General features: G+C 38.8%; 1 protein-coding gene across 2 annotated transcripts; it reads left to right on the top strand.

Annotated features, from left to right (window-relative positions):
- Positions 1-1,044: 1,044 nt before the first annotated feature.
- SUB1 (SUB1 regulator of transcription) lies at positions 1,045-25,549 on the top strand. Of its 2 annotated transcripts, none has more exons than XM_073237421.1 (5): positions 1,045-1,171; positions 3,659-3,731; positions 5,569-5,691; positions 22,680-22,788; positions 24,559-25,549. In XM_073237421.1, exons 2-5 carry the CDS (start codon positions 3,660-3,662, stop codon positions 24,636-24,638), a joined length of 384 nt encoding a protein of 127 aa, XP_073093522.1. In that variant the 5' UTR covers positions 1,045-1,171; position 3,659; the 3' UTR covers positions 24,639-25,549. The 2 variants fall into 2 exon arrangements, with proteins under 2 accessions (XP_073093522.1, XP_073093526.1); XM_073237425.1 differs by lacking the exon at positions 1,045-1,171 and adding an exon at positions 1,292-1,447.
- Positions 25,550-25,971: the final 422 nt, after the last annotated feature.

The raw sequence follows: 25,971 nt of genomic DNA, 5'->3' as shown, positions 1-25,971 counted from the left end.
GGGGGATTTCTCTAACTGCCTTGAGCATGGAGAATCAAGGCTAGCAAGCTACCATGCTGGAACAATGATTGTTGAGTGTGTTTCATCTTTTTACAATTTAAATATTTTAATTTTTTACTTTTGCAATACTCTCATTGACATGTATCTTTTATACTGTAAAATGCACAAATAGAAAGTGAAATTTTCACCTGCATAGTCACCACCAACCAGGATACATTCAATGTCCCAGCAGATTCCATCATTCTTGCTCCCAAGTGATGGTCTCCGAGGGTAACCTTAGGTACCCCCAGGTAATTTTTTCTTTTTTTGGAAGACAATATAAAAGGAATTGTCCACTAAGTTTCATTTTTAGAAAATGGTTATCTAGCCTGACACTGCATGAATAGGAGTGGGCTAGAGTTTTTACATCCTCCCTCTGTCTCTGTGAGTCAGGCAGTGCAGTGTTTGATTCATGACTCATTCCATATATAACTTCTGGCAACTTATTTAACCTTGTTGACACTTGATTACCTCATCTAGATAATTATAACTATATATACTCTTGGTTATAGTAGGCGTTCAAAAAATATATATATGTTAAAATAATCTATTAGCTATATTTCTGCTTGTAGTATGGATTTCTCTGTCCTTCTGTGAACTACCTTACACCTCCAGGACTTCAGTTTAGGGCTAGGGATGTGTATGACCAAGGACTTCTGCACAGATCTCTTGCACTTTTAGGAATTTAACACTGTGATTTAGACTTCTTTCTTTCAGATTTTACCAGAGTCAAATTCTGGGGGGTAGGAGAAAAGGTTCATTTCTTGGAAATGAGCCAGATGTGTGGATGTTTTTCAATAAGGACACTTCACTTTAATACAAGAAACATTTATGGAACAAGTGCAGAGGTCGGTATTTGTCATTCGTGTTTTACTTGCTTCCTCATTCACTCACAGGGTCAGACTCAGTCTTTGATGCCCCTCAACTTTCAAGGCATTTGGTCAGGACGAAGGGCTGTCCCTTTAAGGCCCTGGAAAGGGTCTCGGTGTTGGTTTCGCCTAGGAGGCCACGCCCCATCACGTGTCCTCAGCCCCTGCGGGGCGGGGCCGGCTTCTTTTGGCTGCCGTCACTTCCGTTTCTCTGTCAGACTCGAGTGAGCGAGCTGAGCGCTATTCTGCAGCAGCAGCGGAGCGTGAGTGCTCGGGACCCCGCCCCCACCCCGCAGAGCCCCCGCCCGGCCGCCCCCAGCCGCCCAGCCTGGCCGCGAGCTGTCCGCGGCGCCACCGCCCCCTTCAGCGGCGACGGCCGCGGGACCCGGCGCTGCTTGATTTCCCCTTTCCCCGCCCCGGCCTCTCCGGACCTCCTCCGGCGCCGACCCCGCACCCCACGCGCTTGCAGGACCCTCCGCGCCTGAAGCTGGCTGCCGGGAACGGCCCCTGGGCGGCGGGTGCGGCGTGCCCGGGCGGAGGTGCGCGGCCTTTCCGGAGCGAGGAGCCGTGGGGAGGGGGCCGGGCGCCCCCGGGACAATGCCGCTGGGGCCGGAGCCGGGCTGGGCGCGTGCGGGCCCTGCTCCTCCCCAAGGCTTCGCCGGCGCCCAGAGTGGGAGGTCTTCAGAGGGAAGGGGACGGTGGGCGGCGGGCTACGGGGCCCCCGGGGCTGGAGAACTGCTGGTTTTCGCTAGGGGTAGCGAAGCCATCGAGAGAAGAAAATGGCGCTTGGTGCAAGTCCCTCCTCTTCCCAGACAGTCTCCTCCGCACTTCGCCTACTCCCACGCCCCCTGCGACCAACCTGCCTCCCCCCTGCCCAAGCTGTCGTCAGCCCGGGGGTTCTGGCTGCTTCCTGGCACCGCGAGACCCCCTTGCCGCGTCTTGGTGGTCATAACCCTCTCGTACCGAATTTGTGCCCTTGGGTCCTAGTTTATTTTCACCTCGTTTTTTCTAATCCTCTTTCCTCCATGCATTCATAGAAGACCAAAATTTTTTTTTTAGTTGCATTTTGTGTATGTTCTACACTAGTGTTTTTAGTATCATTTGCTTGAGTTACTAGCTTGCCTTTTTTTTTTAAAACAGCAAAAGCTCATTAAGTAAAAGTAAAAATATGTTCTGTTAAAAGTTCAAAGAGTCTGGCTTTAGTTACCATTGCCTTGGTTTTTTTGTTGAATGAACTTCTTATTTGGGTTAATTACAAGGTGGTTTTTTGAAATGATCTTAGGCCCCTGGGCAGCTCTTATTAACAGATGGTATAGTAATGCTTGACCATTTCAAAGTGAAAAAAGTTATGTCCAATTTAATTACGTTTTAAAAAATGTTTCTTGGCATTGTCAGCTAGCATAAAAAAGTCAAAATGGAGTAACAGGAATAATGTATAAAATGTGGTTATGACCGTTGCTGCTCCTCTCTGAATATACTCTTCTCATAAAGAAATCACCAGTTAAAATCAACATGGCTGACTTGGACATGGTTTGAGCTTTTTGAATTTAGTGGCTAGAATTGGGATGGCCCACTCCTTTTACCTTGACTTCCTATTGTAGAACACATTCTATGTCTGTGCCGATACAAATTTAGAGAGGTAGACTATGATTTTTTTGAGCAGAAAATGAAGTCTTTTTCTCCTTTATTCAACACAAACTGTTAAGTGGACATACAGACCCTAAAGGGCATACAAAAATTAATAGGAGTTAACTCTTTGGAGATGGAGAGAGCAAATACACTTCGATTGTAAGCGTTTTACCGCCTGGTATTAAAAGTACCTTGAAAAGAAGTTCAGCATTGACATGTGGAATCTAGGTGCTTAAAAAAAAAAGTCTGTAAAAGTGAGTGCACAAGGCTGTCTGCGTTGGGGCACTCAGGTACTCAGTATAACATCCACTTGAAAGCAAAGGCTTGTGCCCTCTGCGGGTGTGGGGGGAGGGGGTTGGGTGTGGCAAGGTGAAGTTAGGGAGGGGATGAGGGGAGGGACCTGGGGAACTGGTCAGTCTAAGAATTTGAGAGAGGTTTTGCTCCTTCCACAAGCAGATTTTTCAAGTTTTAGTGACATTTCAGAGTACAAATGGAAAATGTAATAGTTATACATTATGTATAGTTTTATGAACTCTGAATTAGTGCTTATTTTGATGGCAAGGTAAAAAACCCAAAGAAAATAAAGAACGTAAAATATCAAAGAGATTATAAAGGCAAATGAATTAGCTATTAACCTGTATATGTAGTATCAGTGTTCTCGGTGTTTTATCAATGTTGGGGTCAGTTTCTTTAGTGAGTAATTCCATTAGGTCCCATCAGTGGGAAGTGTAAAAGCAGTCCTGAGAGTTATTAATATTTCTTTCTGGTTTTTAACACTGATTGCTGTCACCTGCCTTTTTGCAATTTACCCTACCCATAAACATCTAACCTTCCAAAAATGAAGTATAAAAAGACCCATTGCTTTAAGAAACAGGTGTGGGAGACCTGTATGACATTTAGTTCTTTTCCATGCTGGATTCAGAACACTGCGTGATGGTGTTTTCAACTTGAAGAGCACAGGTTAAGAGTATAGCGTCTAGCACTGTGCTCAGTGTAACCATTCCAGTACCATAAAATGGTAAAATGAACCATGGAACTTCTTGAATTTTTGATTGGGGAGAGTTAAGTTGAATGTAAAGAAGCAGTTTGCAAATTATTTACATATTGTGTTTTTCTTTCAGAATGCCTAAATCAAAGGAACTTGTTTCTTCAAGCTCTTCTGGCAGCGATTCTGACAGTGAAGTAGATAAAAAGGTGACTATTACTGCCTCAAGTCATTTCTCTGATACTTAATTCAGCAGTATTGCTCACATCCAGTTATGAAGCATGGCAAGGCATATCAGAATCTTAAAATGAGAGCATGAATGGGTGTTTGTGAAAGTGTGGATGGTCCCTGGACCCCATGACTGAAGTGCCTAGGGGCCTTGTGATGTCATGCACACTCCTAAGCCCCTAAGTCAGACTTGAGCAAGTCTTCAGACTTTAAAAGGTCTGTTGAGGAGTTTTAGGAACCCTAAAGCTGCAGAGCCAGCTACAAATAACATTACAGTTAGCCAATAATAATGTGCCTTTGTTTAGAAATAGGCCTAATCTGTAGGTATTGTGTGTAGTTATTGAGCCAAATGACCTGACTCCTTAAATGCAGATGTCAGTTTTGACAGCTTTCTCAGCCACTCGTGTTTATTGAGCCCACAAGGGTTACTTAAAAGGTAGGCGTGCTGCATTTTAAAGTTAGAATGTTATTTGGTCGCCTGGTTACTCTGGGTCCCCTCCTTTCAGTTAAATCAACACCCAACAAAGGCTACGTGAAATTACCCATTTAGACAGAATAGCCTTTTCTGTGTTAGATGACAGCTGTGCTGTAAAGTCATGCATTCTGCTTAACCAAATACCTCACGCTCATTACTGGCTTCCTTCCACACAGAACTGTCCCAATCTTGTAGACATTTGCATAGCTGTGTCTCTGAGGTTAATGTTAGTTAAGAGAGTTCATGGGAGAATCTTGGAGAAGATGGACCTCTATAGGGAAATACAGAATATCACCTGGAAGGTTGAAAAAAGGCTTCAAAGAACTTAAATAGATACTCTTGGGAAGGAATTCTCTATTTTTTTTAATTTACACCCAGTATAGCATTTGAATATGTTCATTACAGAAATTTTGTTGAGCTTTTATGTGCTAAGCATGCACCATCCACAGGGAATATTCAGATTCTAATATAAAGAATGCCTTCTGCTTATTAAGCAGATGATTTTTGCTCTTTGTCGCTAATAGTACTGTTAATCCTGTAAGGATTTACATTAAGTAATCCACCTTTTCAGTTTACATACATAATGTACATTTTACCTTAGCTTCATCTACTTTAATAAGACATTAAAGTGGTAGTTTATACTTTCCACTGAGGAACATGACTGCCCTCTACTGTTTGGTTGGGAACTCTACTGGGTTTCATGGGCTGTTAGCTCCTTTTGAGAATGAAACTGTAATGAAAGCTTCTGTAGTAATGCTGTTAAAACATTGTTTTCATTTTGAATTCCAGTCTAACACATTGCTGTCCATCTTTGGTGATTTTATTTGTGATGAATTTCTTGAGTTGTTGACTTCTAATGTGCAGTATGAGATAGTTTTCTTGGCTTTGCTACTCATGAATTCCCTAAGCCGGTTTAAGTCCTTTTTGGAACAGGCAGGTCATAGTAAATATATCCTAGAAATGGAGTAGTTGATTATGTTCCTCCTAATTAATAATCTCCTTTGTAAAAAAATAAGTAACTTAACTGACTAGCTTTAGTAGACCTGTGGTTTCCAGAAGTTTTTCTAAAGCAGCAAGCTGCCTCTCATGACCTTTTTTTTCTCTCAAAGAAATATGTGAGTGCCTGGTTTATAAAATAACTGTATATCTGGTAATACCACTCTAATGTCTGAAGTTTTGTTTGGGCTCTTGAGAATATAGTTTGAAAACTATGAAACTTGTCTATGTATATATTTATGATTTTTGTTAATGTTGCTTTTTAATCCTTTAAGTCTTAAAAAGTAATGGAATCTTTTGAACCTGTGTGTGCAAATTTCAACAATACTCTTGGCTTTTCTTCCAAGTTAAAGAGGAAAAAGCAAGTTACTTCAGAAAAACCTGTAAAGAAGCAAAAGACTGGTGAAACTTCAAGAGCCCTGTCATCCTCTAAGCAGAGCAGCAGCAGCAGAGATGATAACATGTTTCAGGTAAAGTTGGCTATTTCCTTAGATCCAGAAGAATTATTATCTGGCTTGATATGAAGAATGTTGAAGGTAACTTAATCTGATAATACATAAAGATCTCATATGTTAATATCCTCTTGAGTAAGGATATTCATTGAAATAGAAGAACAGGCTAGAAGAAATGGAAGTAATTTATATGATGCTTTATTATTATCTAAGTCTAGAAGTCTGGAGTTTTGCTGTACTTAAAACAATGTGAATTTAAAAGTTAGAAATCCAAAAAAGATTGAGTACTGCACATTTAGAAAGCAGTTGGAAGAGGTAGGTCTAGAATTGGACTATGGAGTATGGATAGATTATTATTATAGAGGAAGCAGCAATATGATCTTCCTAGTTTTGGTTTGATGACAGAAAAGGCAAGTGGGTTTACTAAAATAGGCTGTCTGTTTATGTGCAGTGGAGAATAAGATTGATAGGGAGGTAAAGCAAGTGCTGTTCGTTAGAAGGATTTGATGAAATCATTTGGAGAGGACTAGAATAGCTTCTTAGGTTTCTTACCTTATTTTATGGAGACTTGTTTTTGACATCATTGTACAAGAAGGATGTGGGTGGATAAATGGATGCTGGTGAGGTCTGTTAGGTAACTGTAGGCCTTAATCTGTATGTGAGTTGATAAGGGCTTAGATGTTTTTTCTAAGGAAGAAATAGTGATGATTATATAATGCTGGCATGGAAGAATTGGCTAGAGAAATGAAGCATTCAATGAAGGCTGATTTTAAATTTGAGAGACCGTAGAAATGATGGTTTCATTTGTAGAAATGAGAAAAAGAAATTAGTTTTGATGTTTAAATTTGGCTTTTAGATCCTGATTATAAATGTGATAAAAGAGTGTCTCTGGTAATGTCTGGAGGGCTTGGTTGGGAAACGTTCATGTGGGGTCCTCAGTGTGGTTGACTGAAGTAAATATAAATCAGAGGGAGAGGAGGAGGTGACTGAGGACAAGTCATGGTGATAATCAGGATGGAAAAAGGGGAGGCAGGTCAGACAAAGGTGATGAAGGAAAATGGGAAGAGTACAGTAATGGTAGCAAGAAGAGGGATAGGTGTTTGTTTTAAGAAGGAGGTGTAAGTATTAGTTGAAGCAAATATGTTAGAAAGCAAACAGTTGATTAAAAAGTAAGGCTAATGTACACACACCCATATACATGTGTATACAACACAAACTGTGTTGTATACACAATATGTTTATATTTTTAACTTGATGACCTTCAAAAACAATACCATGATTAAGGCAGGAATGGGAAAATAGAAGTTGATACTTTCATTCACCTTTGTTTTGTTTGTACATCTGGATAAAGATAATAAATAAATGATGACTCTACTTGATAAATACTCAGTTGAACACTAGAAAAGTTCTTAGGTGCACTGAGCACACACAAAAAGTATCTGTGTGAGGAGATAAGTTTATCTTGACTTGTAATTTTCCTGAATATTCAAATGTACACCTAACATATACATATTTTATTAAATTATATGAAAATAGAAAAAATGCAGGTGAATTATTTAGTTACATGCTTTAGTCCTCTGATTTCTGTGTAGCTTAGGGAAACTAGGCACAGACCAGTTTGATAGAGAACATAAATCAGTGTTTCTGTGTAAGGAATAAATGAAAGGGTCCTCATTTCCTTGGATTGTAAATTGAAGGCTTGGCCTTGTTAAGTTGTGTATATACAGTGATCAACCACGTAGATGTGGTCTGGTTTCATGGATTTATAGAGAAAAATTACATAGATAAAACATGTATACAGTTAAAGTTATAAGGGCTGAGAAGTAAAAGGGAAGGTTATGAGAGTGAAGGTACTCTCAGAATCTCTTTGCAGGGAAGTGGCATTTGAAGCTTAAAACGTAAGAGGAGAGCCGGTCACATGAAGTGCATGGGAGACGGGAATCATTTTCAAAATAGAAAGAATTGTTCAAATACCATGTGGCTGGAGCCTAGAAATTCTGGTCGAGTGTGTACATAGGAGGTCTAGTTGGTGTAAGGAAGGTAAAGGGCCAGATCTTGCAGGGCCTTCTTATTGGGAGGCCATTTTTAAGAATATGGGTTTTATTCTAAGTGCAGTGGAAAGCTATCTTGAGGGGCAGAGTGAAATGTAAAATCTGCAAGACAGTATCCCTTCCTTACATAGGCTTTCCTCTCTTGTAGAATAAAAGGCTGCTAATTTGGAATATTTTAACTTTATGTGTGTAATTCAGACAAAAACTTTGTGAAGTATTTGCCCAACTGTCTTGGGCTTTTCTCTGATCAATAGTCTACCATAGGCATGCTACCTTTGCTTATATAATAATAAAGTATGTATGGCCTGTTAATGGACTTTATCTTGTTCATTCAACCCCAGATGAAGAAACTAGGACCCACATTTAGAGATTTCATTCTGTTGGAACATTTTTGTGAAAATAAGGTCTATCTTTGGGGATGGTTATTGCACCAAAAAAATTGGATTCAATTCTTAAACCTTCACTGGGAAAGTTTCCCAACTCATAATGTTATTAGACTCCTTGCTCTTTTGAAAGTGCCTTTAGGAGGAATATGTACGTTATTTACAAAGTGATTTCTCACAAACCCAGAAGTGTAGGTATTCTAAGAGAATATAATACTTAATTTTGTTGCCATTGTAGCTTTTTCTTTGAAATGATATTTTGGCCATAGAAAAATTTTTTAGTGGTGATACTGAATTTTAATTGGCTTAAGAGCACATTAGAGTATACTGGTTATATAATGTAAAATGAGGATTTCATTTTCTACTTTATTACATCCATATACTACCTTTTTTTGGAGGGGCCTGAAGGGGTAGGTAAGAGTCTGTCAGCTTTTTCATTTCTCCATGGAGAGGTGACTATTGGGCAAGTTACTTTTTTCTTTAAAATAAATTTTATTGAGAGAATTTATGTATAAAACACACATAAAGCAATTTAATGGGCTGTAATAAATGTATTCAGTCTTGTAATGAGGCCATTTCCAGTACGCCAGAAAATAAGTTCCCTTTCGACCTCCATTTACAGTCATCCCTGCCCCTGGTAACCACTGATCTGATTTCTATGATTGTAGATTTATTTACCGTTTCTAAAACCTCATATGAAAGGAATCCTACAGTCTGTATTGTGTTGTGCTTAACCTCTTTTGCTTAGCTTAATGTTTTGGGACCAAGTCTTCTTGTATCAGTAGTTCTTTTCTATTGCTGAATGGCATTTCATTGTATGGTTTATGCTACAGTTTATCCATTCACTTTGGCTGGACATTTGGGTTGTTCCTCGTCCTGGGCTATTAGAGTAAAGTTGCTATGAATATTCTTCTACAGTTCTTTTTGTGGACATTTTTTTCCCTTCTGGTTAAAAACCAGATGCATTTGCTGGGTCATATGCTAAGTGTATGTTTAACTTTATAAGAAACTGACAAACTTTTCCATTGTAGCTATGCCATTTTACACACCCAGCAGCAATGTGTAGCAGATTCTGATCACTGCACATCCTCACGCGGTATTGTCAGGCTTTTCTGTTTTATCCAGTTAAGTTACTGGATATGTAGTAGAAGCTTATTGTAGTTTTACTTTGCATTTCCTTAATGTCATACATTTTTTTGAAGATTCTGTTCATGTCTTTGGCCCATTAAAAAACCAAAAAAACCCAGTGTCGTTTGATTCAGTGAGTTATAAGAGTTCTTAATATATTTTAGGTAAAAGTCCTTTGTTGAGATATAAATATAGTGAATATTTTCTTTAGATCTGTGGCTTGCCTTTTTTATTTTCTTAAGCATGTTTAAAAAACTTTAAATTTTTATTAAGTCCATTTTTATAAATTTTTTTCCCTTTTTTGGTTAATGCTTTTTGTTACCTGACACATGTTTCTCTACTCCTAGGCCACAAAAATTTTGCCGGTGTTTTTTTGCTAGAATTTTTCTAGTTTTAACTTTCATGTATAAGTCTGTGATCCATGTAGAATTAGTCTCTCTGTGTGTGGTATGAGATAGGGGTTGAACTACATTTTTTACCCTATGCAGATACCTAGTTGTTCCAATACCATTTGTTGAAAAGACTTCTTTTTCCATTGAGTCATGTTGGATTTTTGTAAAGAAAATCCACAGATAAATAGGTCTGCCTCTGATCTCTATTTTATTCCATTGATCTGTGTATCTGTCTTTACTGCAGCACTGTCATTAATTAAAAATCAGCATAAATTCTTTAACATTATTACTTACCTTCAGAAGTATTTTTGCTACTCTTGTGTATTTTGTATTTCGATACACATTTTGTAATCAGCTTGTCAATTTTTAACAAAAAGCCTGCTGGCGTTTTGACTCGAGTTGGTTAAAGCTGAAGATTAATTTGTGAGAAAATTTGACAATACTGAGTTGAGTCCTCTATTTCATGAACACACTATCCTTTTTTTACATCTTTTTGAATTTCTGTTTTGTGATTCTCCTTGTAGAGGTCTTACATATTTTCTGTTAAATTCATTCATAAGTGTTTTTTGTTTTTGATTCCATCATAAATGTGCTTTTTCTTAACTTCATTATTGCTAGAGAAATATGTATGATATTACATGATGTAAATATATATAACATGTATTATATATTTATATGTTACATATGTATTTCTTAGATATTTCTTAGTACTTCCTGTGCTGATGACTTTTGTTGAGTTTGACTCAACAATCATCCTTTTAATTCTCTTTCTAGCTTTATTTCTAGTATTTCCAGTACAATATTGAAAGATGAGAGCAGACATCCTGAACTTAAGGACAAAACATCTTTTTCTTTCTCCTTCCTCTAAGGTCACTATTGTTGGAACTCTGGAGTGAATGTATGGTATAGAAGAGTAAAAGTCATGGCATAAACATGGTGGATTTTTCTCTAGGGCCCATCTTTATCTGGATATTTGCATGAAGACTTTATATCTTAAAATGAACATTCACATTGAGGGATAGTATGCAAAATGCACATTAAGTTTTAGTTAAAAGAGACCCTGATTTTGGTAGAGCAGCTTTAATCTCTGTTCCCAGATTTCCCTTCTTTTGAATCCCACACCTCTTTGGTAGTGTTCTCTGTTTACCAAATTTTCATAGTGGCAGTGTACTGACCTAATACCTTTTCCTCACTTTGAATTCTTTCTTATTTAGTACATCAAACACAATTTGAAAAGTGGCTAGGGGCTTCAAATTGTTTTTGAATTTATTTGAAAAGTGTCTAGGGACTCACCAGGTTTTGAGTTGGGATGGCTAGGTATGTTAGGGAGGAAGAAAATGTTTCTTACTATGTTCATCTGTAGCACATACAAATACTTACAACATCTCATTGAAATTGTGAATAAAGGGTCTTCTGAGAATCTTCTAAAGAGCAAGGGTAGAAATTAAAGTAGCCAGCTAACCATTTGTTGTGATTTATTGTACCATGTTCTTTTCATAAAATAATTGAGAACTTGTGATTACTAATTTGAGACTGGTAAAATGCCATTAGTACACTTAAAACTTGCTTGTCTTTTTAAAACTAGATTTGCTTTCAGTCTTGATTTTTAACCTTTTTCTAGTGAGTTCTATAAATTTTTAATCCTGGCTTCAGATTTCTCAGGACTATGAGCCTTGTAGAAGAGAGTAGTAGTAGTAGTGTTTTTTTTGTTTTTGTTTTTTTTTCTTTTTGAGAGGGCATCTCTCATATTTATTGATCAAATGGTTGTTAACAATAAAATTCTGTATAGGGGAGTCAATGCTCAATGCACAATCATTAATCCATCTCAAGCCTAATTCTCGTCAGTCTCCAATCTTCTGAAGCATACCGAACAAGTTTTTACATGGTGAACGAATTCTTACATAGTGAATAAATTCTTACATGGTGAACAGTACAAGGGCATTCATCACAGAAACTTTCGGTTTTGATCACGCATTATGAACTATAAACAATCAGGTCAAATATGAATATTCATTTGATTTTTATACTTGATTTATATGTTGATCCCACATTTCTCCCTTTATTATTATTATTATTTTTATTTTTAATAAAGTGGTAGGTAGATGCAAGATAAAGGTAGAAAACATAGTTTAGTGCTGTAAGAGGGCAAATGTAGATGATCAGGTGTGTGCCTATGGACTAAGTATTAATCCAAGCTAGACAAGGGCAGCCAAACATCCATGGAGGCAGAAGATTTCTCTCAAAGCAGGGGGGGTGAGGTTCTGAGCCTCACCTCTGTTGATCCCCAATTTCTCACCTGATGGCCCCCCTGCGACTGTGCCTGTCTTAGGTTGTTCCTCCCTTGAGGAATCTTACCCGTCTCTGGCTAACCAGTCATCTTCTGGGGCCATACAGGGAAATGTAAAGTTGGTAAGTGAGAGAGAAGCCATATTGTTTGAAAAGGTTAGCTTTTTACTTCTTTGCAGATTTATGCCCTGTGGCTTCTATGCCCAGCACTTGTCTCGAGGTATCTTTACCACCTGGAGGAATTATGATACTCGGTAAATTCGATATGAGGCACGAATTCTATTTAAGGGTTGTAATTAGGAAGGAAGAAGAAAAGCTATAGAGGTAGCATATGGAAGAAAACATGGGAGGATTGATTATTTCTTTGACATATCTTCTTGTAGAGTACCTTAAGTATGTATAGGTTTTAAACTACTAACTAATTTGCACACACATATTAACATAATAGGAATATGGTGACATAAACAAAGCAAATCCATAATTACCATCCATCTCCAGTGAAGCCAAGAAAACCATTTAGGCACCCTAGGCATTTGTGAAAATTTGTCTATGGTATGATGGATATTGTCCAACTGTACTTGAACAGTCTGAGAGAAATCAGACAAATTAAAGCAGCCCATTTCTGGGATCTGTTCACATCCCATATGTTCTTTTAACCATAGATAGTCTATAGTCATATAAGATTTTGGAGTGCTACAACTTGCACCCCTCCCAACTCCTGGTTGAGTTCCAACAGTACAGATCCAGTCAAATTCGTTGTCTCACTGTATGCACATGCCAGCCTAGACATCTCCCTCCTCATTCCAATGGCAAGTCCAGGAAACGGTGGGGTGGATGCAGCCACAACTGCAGCATCGCCAAGATCCTGTGGAGGCTGTTTGTTGATCATCCCCCTGGCACAAGTCCTCCAGAGAGTGCTGATGCCGGAAGCTCCTCCTCATATCGTAGCTTAGTTCATTTTCTGGGTATCCAAGCTAGGCCTTGATCTTCTGCATAGAAACAAACAGACCCTTTGCCCACACTTTGACATGCCCTCTATACCACTGTGCAGAACTCATTGGAGGTCAGCACACAGGAACTGCTTTTTTTTTTTTTTTTTATTAAGAGAAAGGAATATTATCAGAAAAGAGTACCTCCATAGCTGATCATCTGACACCCTTTAAGTGATCAACATTAAGGATATTTAAAGGATGCGTTGATCTTTGATTTACCAATAGTTTTATCCTATCAAGGAGGAATCCCCCTTTTCTTTCTTTCTTTTTTTTTTTTTAGTCTTTAATCTACACTTACATGACGAATACTATGTTTACTATGCTCTCCCCTATATCAGGTCCCCCCTAACAACCACATTACGGTTACTGTCCATCAGCTTAGCAAAATGCTGTAGAATCACTACTTGTCCTCTCTGTGTCGTGCAGCCCAGACTCCCCTTTCTCCCTCCCCCCATGCATGCTAATCTTAAAACCCCCCTTCTTCCCCCCCCTTATCCCTCCCCGCCCACCCATCCTCTCCAGTTCCTTTCCCTTTGGTACCTGTTAGTCCATTTTTGGGTTCTGTAATTCCGCTGCTGTTTTGTTCCTTCAGTTTTTCCTTTGTTCTTATACTCCTCAGGTGAGTGAAATCATTTGGTATTTCTCTTTCTCCGCTTGGCTTATTTCACTGAGCATAATACTCTCCAGCTCCATCCATGTTGCTGCAAATGGTTGGATTTTTCCACTTCTTATGGCTGAGTAGTATTCCATTGTGTATATGTACCACATCTTCTTTATCCATTCATCTACCGATGGACATTTAGGTTGCTTCCAATTCTTGGCTATTGTAAATAGTGCTGCGATAAACATAGGGGTGCATCTGTCTTTCTCAAACTTGATTGCTGCGTTCTTAGGGTAAATTCCTAGGAGTGGAATTCCTGGGTCAAATGGTAGGTCTGTTTTGAGCATTTTGATGAACCTCCATACTGCTTTCCACAATGGTTGACCTAATTTACATTCCCACCAGCAGTGTAGGAGGGTTCCCCTTTCTCCACAGCCTCACCAACATTTGTTGTTGTTTGTCTTTTGGATGGCAGCTGTCCTTACTGGTGTGAGGTGATACCTCATTGTAGTTTTAATTTGCATTTCTCTGATAATTAGCGATGTGGAGCATCTTTTCATGTGTCTCTTGGCCATCTGTATTTCTTTTTAGAGAACTGTCTGTTCAGTTCCTCTGCCCATTTTTTAATTGGGTTATTTGTATTTTGTTTGTTGAGGCGTGTGAGGTCTTTATATATTCTGGACGTCAGGCCTTTATCGGATCTGTCCTTTTCAAATATATTCTCCCGTACTGTAGGGTTCCTTTTTGTTCTATTGATGGTGTCTTTCGCTGTACAGAAGCTTTTCAGCTTAATATAGTCCCACTTGTTCATTTTTGCTGTTGTTTTCCTTGCCTGGGGAGATATGTTCAAGAAGAGGTCACTCATGTTTATGTCTAAGAGGTTTTTGCCTATGTTTTTTTCCAAGAGTTTAATGGTTTCATGACTTACATTCAGGTCTTTGATCCATTTTGAGTTTACCTTTGTATATGGGGTTAGACAATAGTCCAGTTTCATTCTCCTACATGTAGCTGTCCAGTTTTGCCAGCACCATCTGTTGAAGAGACTGTCATTTTGCCATTGTATGTCCATGGCTCCTTTATCAAATATTAATTGACCATATATGTTTGGGTTAATTTCTGGAGTCTCTGATCTGTTCCACTGGTCTGTGGCTCTGTTCTTGTGCCAGTATCAAATTGTCTTGATTACTATGGCTTTGTAGTAGAGCTTGAAGTTGGGGAGTGAGATCCCCCCTACTTTATTCTTCTTTTTCAGGATTGCTTTGGCTATTCGGGGTCTTTGGTGTTTCCATATGAATTTTTGAATTTGTTCCAATTCATTGAAGAATGTTGCTGGTAATTTGAGAGGGATTACATCAAATCTGTACATTACTTTGGGAAGGATGGCCATTTTGACGATATTAATTCTTCCTAGCCATGAGCATGGGATGAGTTTCCATTTATTAGTGTCCCCTTTAATTTCTCTTAAGAGTGACTTGTAGTTTTCAGAGTATAAGTCTTTCACTTCTTTGGTTAGGTTTATTCCTAGGTATTTTATTCTTTTTGATGCAATGGTGAATGGAATTGTTTTCCTGATTTCTCTTTCTATTGGTTCATTGTTAGTGTATAGGAAAGCTACAGATTTCTGTGTGTTAATTTTGTATCCTGCAACTTCGCTGTATTCTGATATCAGTTCTAGTAGTTTTGGAGTGGAGTCTTTAGGGTTTTTTTATGTACAGTATCATATCATCTGCAAATAGTGACAGTTTAACTTCTTCTTTACCAATCTGGATTCCTTGTATTTCTTTGTTTTGTCTGATTGCCGTGGCTAGGACCTCCAGTAATATGTTAAATAACAGTGGGGAGAGTGGGCATCCCTGTCTGGGTCCTGATCTCAGCAGAAATGCTTTCAGCTTCTCGCTGTTCAGTATAATGCTGGCTGTGGGTTTATCATATATGGCCTTTATTATGTTGAGGTAATTGCCCTCTGTTCCCATTTTGCTGAGAGTTTTTATCATGAATGGATGTTGAATTTTGTCAAATGCTTTTTCAGCATCTATGGAGATGATCTTGTGGTTTTTGTCCTTCTTTTTGTTGATGTGGTGGATGATGTTGATGGATTTTCGAATGTTGTACCATCCTTGCATCCCTGGGATGAATCCCACTTGGTCATGGTGTATGATCCTTTTGATATACTGTTGAATTCTGTTTGCTAATATTTTATTGAGTATTTTTGCATCTACATTCATCAGGGATATTGGTCTGTAATTTTCTTTTTTGGTGGGGTCTTTGCCTGGTTTTGGTATTAGGGTGATATTGGCTTCATAGAATGAGTTTGGGAGTATTCCCTCTTCTAGTTTTTGGAACACTTTAAGGAGAATGGGTATTATGTCTTCTCTGTGTGTCTGGTAAAATTCTGAGGTAAATCCGTCCGGCCCCGGGGTTTTGTTCTTGGGTAGTTTTTTGATTACCGTTTCAATTTCTTTGCTCGTAATTGGTTTGTGTAACTTTTGTGTTTCTTCCTTGGTCAGTCTTGGGAGGTTGTATTTTTCTAGGAAGTTGTCCATTTCTTGTAGGTTTTCCAGCTTGTTGGCATATAGGTTTTCATAGTAGTCTTTAATAATTCTTTGTATTTCTGTGGAGTCTGTTGTGATTTTTCCATTCTCATTTCTGATTATGTTGATTTGTGTTGATTCTCTTTTTCTCTTACTAAGTTTGGCTAGAGGCTTATCTATTTTGTTTATTTTCTCAAAGAACCAGCTCTTGGTTTCGTTGATTTTTGCTATTGTTTTATTCTTCTCAATTTTGTTTATTTCTTCTCTAATCTTCATTATGTCCCTCCTTCTGCTGACTTTAGGCCTCATTTGTTCTTCTTTTTCCAGTTTCGATAATTGTGACATTAGACTATTGATTTGGGATTGTTCTTCCTTCTTCAAGTGTGCCTGGATTGCTATATACTTTCCTCTTAAGACTGCTTTTGCTGCGTCCCACAGAAGTTGGGGCTTAGTGTTGTTGTTGTCATTTGTTTCTATATATTCCTTGATCTCAATTTTGATTTGTTCATTGATCCATTGATTATTTAGTAGCATGTTGTTACGCCTCCATGTGTTTGTGAGCCTTTTTACTATCTTTGTTGAATTTATTTCAAGTTTTATACCTTTGTGGTCTGAAAAATTGGTTGGTAGAATTTCAATATTTTGGAATTTACTGGGGCTCTTTTTGTGAGCTAGTATGTGGTCTATTCTGGAGAATGTTCCATGTGCACTTGAGAAGAATGTATATCCTGTTGCTTTTGGATGTAGAGTTCTATAGATGTCTATTAGGTCCATCTGTTCTAGTGTGTTGTTCAGTGCCTGTGTGCCCTTACTTATTTTCTGCCCGGTGGATCTATCCTTTGGGGTGAGTGGTGTGTTGAAGTCTCCTAAAATGAATGCATTGCAGTCTATTTCCCTCTTTAGTTCTGTTAGTATTTGCTTCACATATGCTGGTGCTCCTGTATTGGGTGCATATATATTTAGAATGGTTATATCCTCTTGTTGGACTGAGCCCTTTATCATTATGTAGTAGCCTTCTTTATCTCTTGTTACTTTCTTTGTTTTGAAGTCTATTTTGTCTGATATTAGTACTGCAACCCCTGTTTTCTTCTCACTGTTGTTTGCCTGAAATATGTTTTTCCATCCCTTGACTTTTAGTCTATGCTTGTCTTTGGGTTTGAGGTGAGTTTCTTGTAAGCAGCATATAGATGGGTCTTGCTTTTTTATCCATTCTATTACTCTGTGTCTTTTGATTGGTGCATTAATCCATTTACATTTAGGGTGACTATTGAGAGATATGTGCTTATTGCCATTGCAGGCTTTAGATTCATGGTTACCAAAGGTTCAAGGTTAGCCTCTTTCTTATCTTACTGTGTAACTTAGCTCGCTTATTGAGCTGTTATATACACTGTCTGGCGATTCTTTTCTTCTCTCCCTTCTTATTCCTCCTCCTCCATTCTTCATATGTTGTGTGTTTTGTTCTGCTCTTTTTAGGAGTGCTCCCTTCTAGAGCAGTCCCTGCCGTGTAGAGGTGGTTTGTGGGAAGCAAATTCCCTCAGCTTTTGCTTGTCTGGGAATTGTTTAATCCTGCCATCATATTTAAATGATAGTCGTGCTGGATACAGTATCCTTGGTTCAAGGCCCTTCTGTTTCATTGCATTAAGTATATCATGCCATTCTCTTCTGGCCTGTAGGGTTTCTGTCGAGAAGTCTGATGTTAGCCTGATGGATTTTCCTTTATAGGTGACCTTTTTCTCTCTATCTGCCTTTAAAACTCTTTCCTTGTCCTTGATCCTTGCCATTTTAATTACTATGTGTCTTGGTGTTGTCCTCCTTGGATCCTTTCTGTTGGGGCTTCTTTGTAATTCCGTGGTCTGTTCGATTATTTCCTCCCCCAGTTTGGGGGAAGTTTTCAGCAATTATTTCTTCAAAGAGACTTTCTATCCCTTTTCCTCTTTCTTCTTCTTCTGGTACCCCTATAATACGAATATTATTCCTTTTGGATTGGTCACATAGTTCTCTTAGTGTTGTTTCATTCCTGGAGATCCTTTTATCTCTATGTCAGCTTCTATACGGTCCTGTTCTCTGGTTTCTATTCCTTCAATGGCCTCTTGCATCTTATCCATTGTGCTTATAAATCCTTCCAGGGATTGTTTCACTTTTGTGATCTCCTTCCTGACATCTGTGATCTCCCTCCGGACTTCATCCCAGTGCTCTTGCATTTTTCTCTGCATCTCATCCCATTGCACTTGCATTTTTCTCTGCATCTCTGTCAGCATGTTCATGATTTTTATTTTGAATTCTTTTTCAGGAGGACTGGTTAGGTCTGTCTCCTTCTCAGGTGTTGTCTCTGTGATCTTTGTCTGCCTGTAGTTTTGCCTTTTCATGGTTATAGAGATCGTTTGCAGAGCTGGTACGAGTGACTGCTGGAAGAGCTTCCCTTCTTGTTGGTTTGTGGCCTTCCTCTCCTGGGATAATAGCGACCTCTGGTGGCTTATGCTTGTCAGGTGTGCACAGACAGGGCTTCTGCTACCTGCCCGTTTGCTATGGATTTTATCTGCTTTTTCTGTGGGCGTGGCCTGGCTGGGGCTGCTCCTCCAAAGTGGTGGAGCCCCGTTGGAGGGGGAGCGGCCGGGAGGCTATTTATATCCGTAAGAGGCCTCTGTGCTCCCTGTTGCCCAGGGGGTTAGAGTGCCCAGGGATCCCCAGATTCCCTGCCTCTCCTCTAAGTGTCCTGTCCTGCCCCTTTAAGACTTCCCAAAAGCACTCTCCAAACCAAAACAACAGCAACAATGAGAGAGGAAGCAGCAAAAAAAAAAAAAGGAAAAAACAACGTGGTATTTTTTTTCCTCAGGTGCCAGTCCCAGGCACCCGCTCACTGGTCCTGCTGCTCTGCCTCCCTAGCACCGGGGTCCCTGTCCCTTCAAGGCTTCCAAAAAGCACCCGCCCACCGGTCCCGCTGGGAAAAACGCGCGATATTCTTTGTCCTCTGGTGCCTGTCCCAGGCACCCGCTTACCGGTCCTGCTGCTCTGCCTCCCTAGCACCAGTGTCTCTGTTCCTTTAAGGCTTCCAAAAAGCACTCCCTAAAAAGAGAAAAAAAAGGGGAAAAACGCGCGATTTCCTCCGTTCTCAGGCACCCGCCCTCCAGTTCCACAGGGAAAAACACGGGATATTCTTTGTCCTCAGGCGCCGGTCCCAGGCTCCCGCTCAGCAGCCCAGCCGCCCTGCCTCCGCAGCACCGGGGTCCCTGTCCCTTTAAGGCTTCCAAAAAGCACTCGCCAAAAAGAGAAAAAAAAAAATGGGAAAAACGCGCGATTTCCTCCGTCCTCAGGCGCTGGTCGCAGGCACCCACTCACTGGTCCTGCTGCCCTGCCTCCCTAGCACTGGGGTCCCTGTCCCTTCAAGGCTTCCAAAAAGCACCCGTCCACCCATCCCGCAGGGAAAAGCGCGCGATATTCTTTGTCCTCAGGCGCTGGTCCCAGGCACCCTCTCACTGTTCCTGCTGCTCTGCCTCCCTAGCACCGGGGTCCCTGTCCCTTTAAGGCTTCCAAAAAGCACTCACCAAGCAGAGAAAAGAAAAGGGGAAAAACGCGTGATTTCTTCCGTCCTCAGGCGCCGGTCTCAGGCACCCGCCCACTGGTCCCGTAGGGAAAAACGCGCGATATCCTTTGTCCTCAGGCGCCAGTCCCAGGCACGTGCTCACCAGTCCCGCCGCCCTGCCTTCCTAGCAATGGGGTCCCTGTCCCTTTAAGGCTTCCAAAAAGCACTCGCCAAGAAAAAAAAAAAAAAACTGCTCCGGTTTCTTTCCACCCACCGGGAACCGGGAGGAGGGGCGCTCGGGTCCCACCGGGCCAGGGCTTGTATCTTACCCCCTTCGCAAGGCGCTGGGTTCTTGCAGGTGTGGATGTGGTCTGGATGTTGTCCTGTGTCCTCTGGTCTCTATTTTAAGAAGGGTTTTCGTTGTTATATTTTCATAGCTCTATGTGCTTTTGGGAGGAGATTTCCACTGCTCTACTCACGCCGCCATCCTGGCTCCGCCCAGTAGTGTTTTTTTCTGCTTCTGTTTTTTGTGTTTTGTCCTTAATCCAAGAACCTATATAGGCTTCAGAATTCTCTTTCTGGCTTTTCAAGTCCTCTTCAGTATAGTTCTGTCTGTTCAGCTATCCTTGACTCTCTCATCAGTAGTATATCTTTCTGCTTTCTCCCTTTAATGTCCTTGCCACTTTTTTCTCCATTTACTTATTTAATGGTCTGTCATTTTTCAAGGTCAAATTCTACCACCTAAAGTCTCTTCCACTTTGTAAGCCCGCACTGAACTCTTATTTGACTTAACCTCATCAGTATTGGATTTCAGTAGGTTTTCAGTATATTTTATCTACTCAACTAGTTCATGGGCTCACTGTAAAAGCCAAGAGAAACAGTGTTGAATCCAGTGCTGTAGCTGCTAAGATACTTAAAAAATTTTTAGAGTTATTGAATCAATATTATAAATCACTATTGATAGTTTCACTGTGATAATTATTTTGGTCTTACTCAGTTCACCTATTAAAACAGCTTACCAGGAAAACCCAGTGTGATAGGTATTAGAAGACCAATTTACAAATAAACAATTAAAACTGACAATAAGATCACTAATGACTTTAGAGTAGGCATGGGAATTTAAGTAGCAGAAACAACATTTTCTCCATTCAGATTTTAGCAATTAAGTGAAGAAGAGAACATGGGAAAGTTATAAATTGCAGCTTAGGTCTAGGGGAAATGCTTTGTAGAAAGAGAAGAATGAGCATGTTTAGAAGTGGTGGCTGAGAGAGACCAGTGGAAGGGGAAAAGAATGCATATGGCAGAAAGGAGATACTCAAGGTAAAGAAGTTAAGAATTGATGATGATATGGGTTAAGGGTTAAGTACAGAGAAGAGAGATTCAAGCACCCTTACCCATACCTAATGGACTTTATTTTCTACAGAAAGCATGGGGCATGCCCTGGAAGTAGGGAGTACACCAGCAGGACAAGAAACTTAATTGAGGAAGGAAAACTAAAGGAAAATGAACAAGGCATAATGGAAAAAGAAAGTCCAGTCTAAAGACATAGGCAAGATGGAAGCCGTAAATATGTACTTCTGTCAGTTGACATGTCTGTGGTTCTACTACAGCTGTACTTGGTATCCCCATAAAAGGGTTTATTTACTACTCAGGACCCAGGTGGGTAAGGAAGGGAATGTATTCAAACCCAGAACTTTTATATGATGTGTTTTAAGCACAAAATCATAGCTAAGTTAAAGTTAGTAAGTAAGATTGAAGAGAGGTTTAGGATGAGTAAGAGATAGGTAGAGGTATTAGAGATTTTGATCAGAAAGTGTGATTTCGTTAGTTTAAGTGCTAGGTAGTTCATAACAGTCGCATAAAACATCCTGGAAAGTGCGAACAGACACTTTGTTAAAGTCTTATCTTTCCCTGTGGAACTTACAGTTCTTGTTAAGTAGCAGTATAAGATTTTTGAAAAGTAGTTTTCTGTGGACAGTTTCAAGTTCTCAATTTGAGACTGAGTCAGATGTATTGAAGATGTTATTTGAAAAGGAGATGCTATCTCATGTTACTATTGATGAACTCTTAATTCTTACATTCAGAACGGTTACTAACAATGTAGCTAGCTGAGTTTATGGATTCCTACTGGTTGTAGCTGTACTGTAAGATTTTGTTTCTTAATTATGTTTATTGTAAAAAACATTTAATGTAAAATTTACCATCTTAACTGCTTTTAAGTATGCAGTAGAGTTAAGTATGTATACTTTGTTGTAAAACTTATCTCCAGGATGTATTCACCTTGCAAAGAGGTTAAATAACACCTCTCCCCACCCCGCCCCCAGCCCCTGGTAACCACCTTCTATTTTGTCTCTGTGAATCTGACTACTCTAGGTACTTGATACTTGTGGAGTCATACATGATGTATCTTTTTATTTTATTTTAATTTTATTTTGTATTTTGGTATCATTAATCTACAATTACATAAGGAACATTGTGTTTACTAGACTTCCCCCATCACCAAACATTATGTATCTTTTTATGATGACTGGCTTACTTCACTTAGCGTAATGTCCTCAAGGTTCATCCATGTTGTAACATGTGACAGTATCTCTTTCTTTTTTAAGGCTGAATAATAATTCCATTGTGTGTGTATACCATATTTTGTTTTTGTTTATCCATTCATTTGACAATGGATATTTGGGTTGCTTTGTATCTCTTGGCTACTCTGAGTAATGCTGAGGTGCACATGGGTGTGCAAATTAATTTCTTCAAGACCCTGCTTTCATTTCTTTTAAATACATACCTGGAAGTGGGGCTGCTAGATGATTGCTGAACTATTCTTTTTTTTTAAAAAATTTTTTTGAGGACTCTCCATACTGTTTTACACAGAAGTTACACTATTTCACTAGTTCATCTTTTAATGTAAAAATGATTGGAAATGTGGGATGTGCTTTGTTTAGTTCCATCTTTTTAGAAAGATTTCTTTTTAACAGCAACATTTCCTTTGGTTGTAGTTTTGATGTTGAGAATAGTAGTTATTATCGTGATTGAAAGTAGAGTGACTGTGCAGAAAGTTGGGAATATAAATATGGATGGACACCACTGCTGAAGACCTTTTTATATTTTTGTTTATTTTGCAGATTGGGAAAATGAGATATGTCAGTGTTCGGGACTTTAAAGGGAAAGTCCTAATTGATATTAGAGAATATTGGATGGATCCAGAAGGTGAAATGAAACCAGGAAGAAAAGGTGAGATATAATTTCCTGAATTTGGTCCTAATACTGGGACTAACTTAAAAATTATCTAAGTAACCTGCCTTATTTGAAATTGAACTAATGTTGGCAGTACATTGAGAAGATTCTCATTCAGTTGATTATCTTCTCTATTTGGATGTGACACTTATTTGAATGAGATGTGAGACGTCTTTAATATAGCTGTTGGAATAAAACCCAGAGAAAAATAATATCTTTAATATCACCTCCCCTGGCTGCTAATTTGCTTGAATGTAACTTTAAAAAACTTAATTTACATCAGTTCTTGAGTAGGCACTATCTGGAAAGTTGGAATGGAATGGAAATGGGATTTCCTCTTCTAGGAATAGAGAATCCTCGTTAACATTGTTTCCTTTTGGTTCATCTCCTAAAAGTTATTCTTTAGGGTGGTATCCTCTAAGTGGGTCCTTGTCCTCCTTCTGTTGTGCTTTGACAGTCTTAAGCCCGTCAGCATTGTAGAAGCATTCTTTATTCATTCACCAAATAGCTAGAGAGCATTTGTATAACAACATAAATTCATATATTTTGGGTTGATCCTTCTTAGCTAATGAAAAAATGCCTCCTTATTTTCTTCTTTCTTGTCTTGAAGTCATGACTCTGCCTGTGTGTCATTTTGAAAGGTACCACATGTTTGCCTCAGGCAATTTTCAGGTTCATTAAACTTAACCTCTCTGTCTTTATACCATTTAACATTTTCTTGTTCAGGTCACTTCTGGACTGGTCATTCAAGTTGTTCCATAGTGGCCAATGCCAGATTTCTTTGATTGTTGCTGCAAACGTTTACTAAAACAACTTGGTCAGCTGTAAAGCCCTTCCTAGGCATTGTCCCAGTACATTCTCCTCCTTCCTCTCAATTTCATGGCCACTCAGCAGTTTTTGGAGACATACAGGATTTCTTCCAGTTCTGGTTTATTTCTCTATATGGGTCAAGTATTAGAACATTAGAAGTTTAAAATACTGAGTGTTTTCGTGTTTTTACATCTTAAATAGTCATTAGCTAACATTTTAAGTGTTTACTTGTATGTTGGGTAATATGCTAAGCTGTTTATTCAAACTGGCCAATTTAATCATTTTTCATTGTATCACTTAATCATTTTCGTGAATCATTCAGTAATTATACTTTTGAGGTATAAGTACCTTTTTACTGGTGAGGAAACTGAGGGTTCAAGATAATACAATTTTTTAAGGTAGTACAGTTAGTGATAAGAGTGATAGTGAGAGTAGGATTTGAACCCTGACAGTATGACACCAGAATGTATTTTTAACCAGTATGTACATTCTAAGAAGTCCTTTATGGATCATGACCCAGAGATTTTTTTCCAAAGTGAAATGAATGCTTCTAGAAGAACTCAAGACAGTCATTCATGTTGAGTTCCTTTGGAAATTTTGAGCAAATATTGGAACTAACTAGATGTGGAAATGGGGTGTTACGTACCAAATCAGCCTGGTCCCTGACCCTGCTGGTTTGCAGGCATTTGCGAGATACTTCTTCAAATCATCATTTGCTCTCTACCGGTATAATAGCCATTATGCAGGATACAGTGTTGGAAGTACAACTGGGCAAAAGATCTATCTGCTTAGATAATTGTGATGAATCTATAATTAACAAACTAAGAGATTTGATTTCAATATTGTACCATTGTGCCATTCAAAATGGAAATTTTGATAAAACCATTTTAGTTGAAAGTACAAATCTTCAAGAAAGCTTAAATACACTTTTCAACTTTTGATTTTTAAATCTTTTAGGTATTTCTTTAAATCCTGAACAATGGAGCCAGCTGAAGGAACAGATTTCTGACATCGATGATGCAGTAAGAAAACTGTAAAATCAGAGCCATATAAAACCTGTACTGTTCTTACTGTTTTAATGTCTTTTTACATTGGCTTTTGTTTTCTAAACCTTGTTTTCCAAGCTATTGTATATTTGGATTGCAGAACAATTTGTAAGATGAATACTTTTTTTTTTAATGTGCATTATTAAAAATGTTCTGAGTGAAGTTCTGAGTGAAGCTAATTGTAAACTTGATTAAGGAGGGTTGTTTTGTGCCCACCATCTAGTGTAAAATAAAATCAAGTAATACAGTCTCAACTGTTGTGGCCTTCTTTGATCAGAAGAAGTTGGTACTATTTAAGGCCAAAAGTAACAGTTTATAGACCTTTTTAGTTTCAGCTCAGCTTTTGACACTCAAAAGGATTTGTATTGCATTGAATTTGTAATCTTTTTTGAAATCCATAGTCGGTCTTTTTTTTTCCAACCCAAATGTCTGGACTTGTTTGGTTTTTCTACCCCAGTGATATTATACTTCCCCCTTTTTTTCTTTACTTCATTTTCCTTTATAACATATATTGTCACATTCTGTTTTCATTTCACTTTTTGCTCTTTTCTTTGGACAGATTATGCTAATTTGAAAAGTCAGTTGAAAGTTCAAAATGTTAGTTATCTCACTTAAGGTACTTGTAGTTAAAATATTATATGAGAATTAACAGTCACTAATTCTACTGTATTAAATATTAGGAGATAGAGTTTGAGAAACAACATGGCTTGTATGGACACTCTGAGCAGTAAGTGTATGTCGTTACCTGTAGTGTTCTGTGTAATTATTGCATAGTCTGCAGAAAATAATGACTTAGATATCTGATTTGCTTTCACTCACTAAACATGTTCACCATGGGGTAATGTTTATACAATCAGATATTGTTAAATTAGACTAGGATTTAATAAAAATTGTGAAAGCTTTCTTGGCCTAACATTTTATTTTATAACATTGAGTATGGATTATATGTAGCCAGAGATAATACCACAGAGCTTTACTGTCATAGTAGGTAATGTGGTCAGTTTTAGGAGAAAGAGCATAAAGAGCATACATATATTGTGTTTTGGCCTTTGCTTCAGTAGACTTGGTTCTTTTGTATTTAATCTGCTGGACAATGGCATTCTAGTCTTAATGTTGCTAGTTTTTAGCAGGCACTCTAAAGTGATTTTCACTGAAGCATAAGGAAGACGCAGACACATTGAGGCACAGATTTCAGGGGCTTTGCAGCAATAAATGGGGCATGGTGTGCCTTAGGAAAAGAATGTAAAGGAAAGGAATTGAAATTAAAGAAGGCGACAGTGAAGAGGAAGGAATTCTCTTCAAACTAAGTAACACATTTTGATCA

This window comes from Manis javanica, chromosome 1 (assembly GCF_040802235.1).
Source record: "Manis javanica isolate MJ-LG chromosome 1, MJ_LKY, whole genome shotgun sequence".
NCBI classification, from domain to species: Eukaryota; Metazoa; Chordata; class Mammalia; order Pholidota; family Manidae; genus Manis; species Manis javanica.
This window is presented reverse-complemented; position numbering and strand designations above follow the sequence as displayed.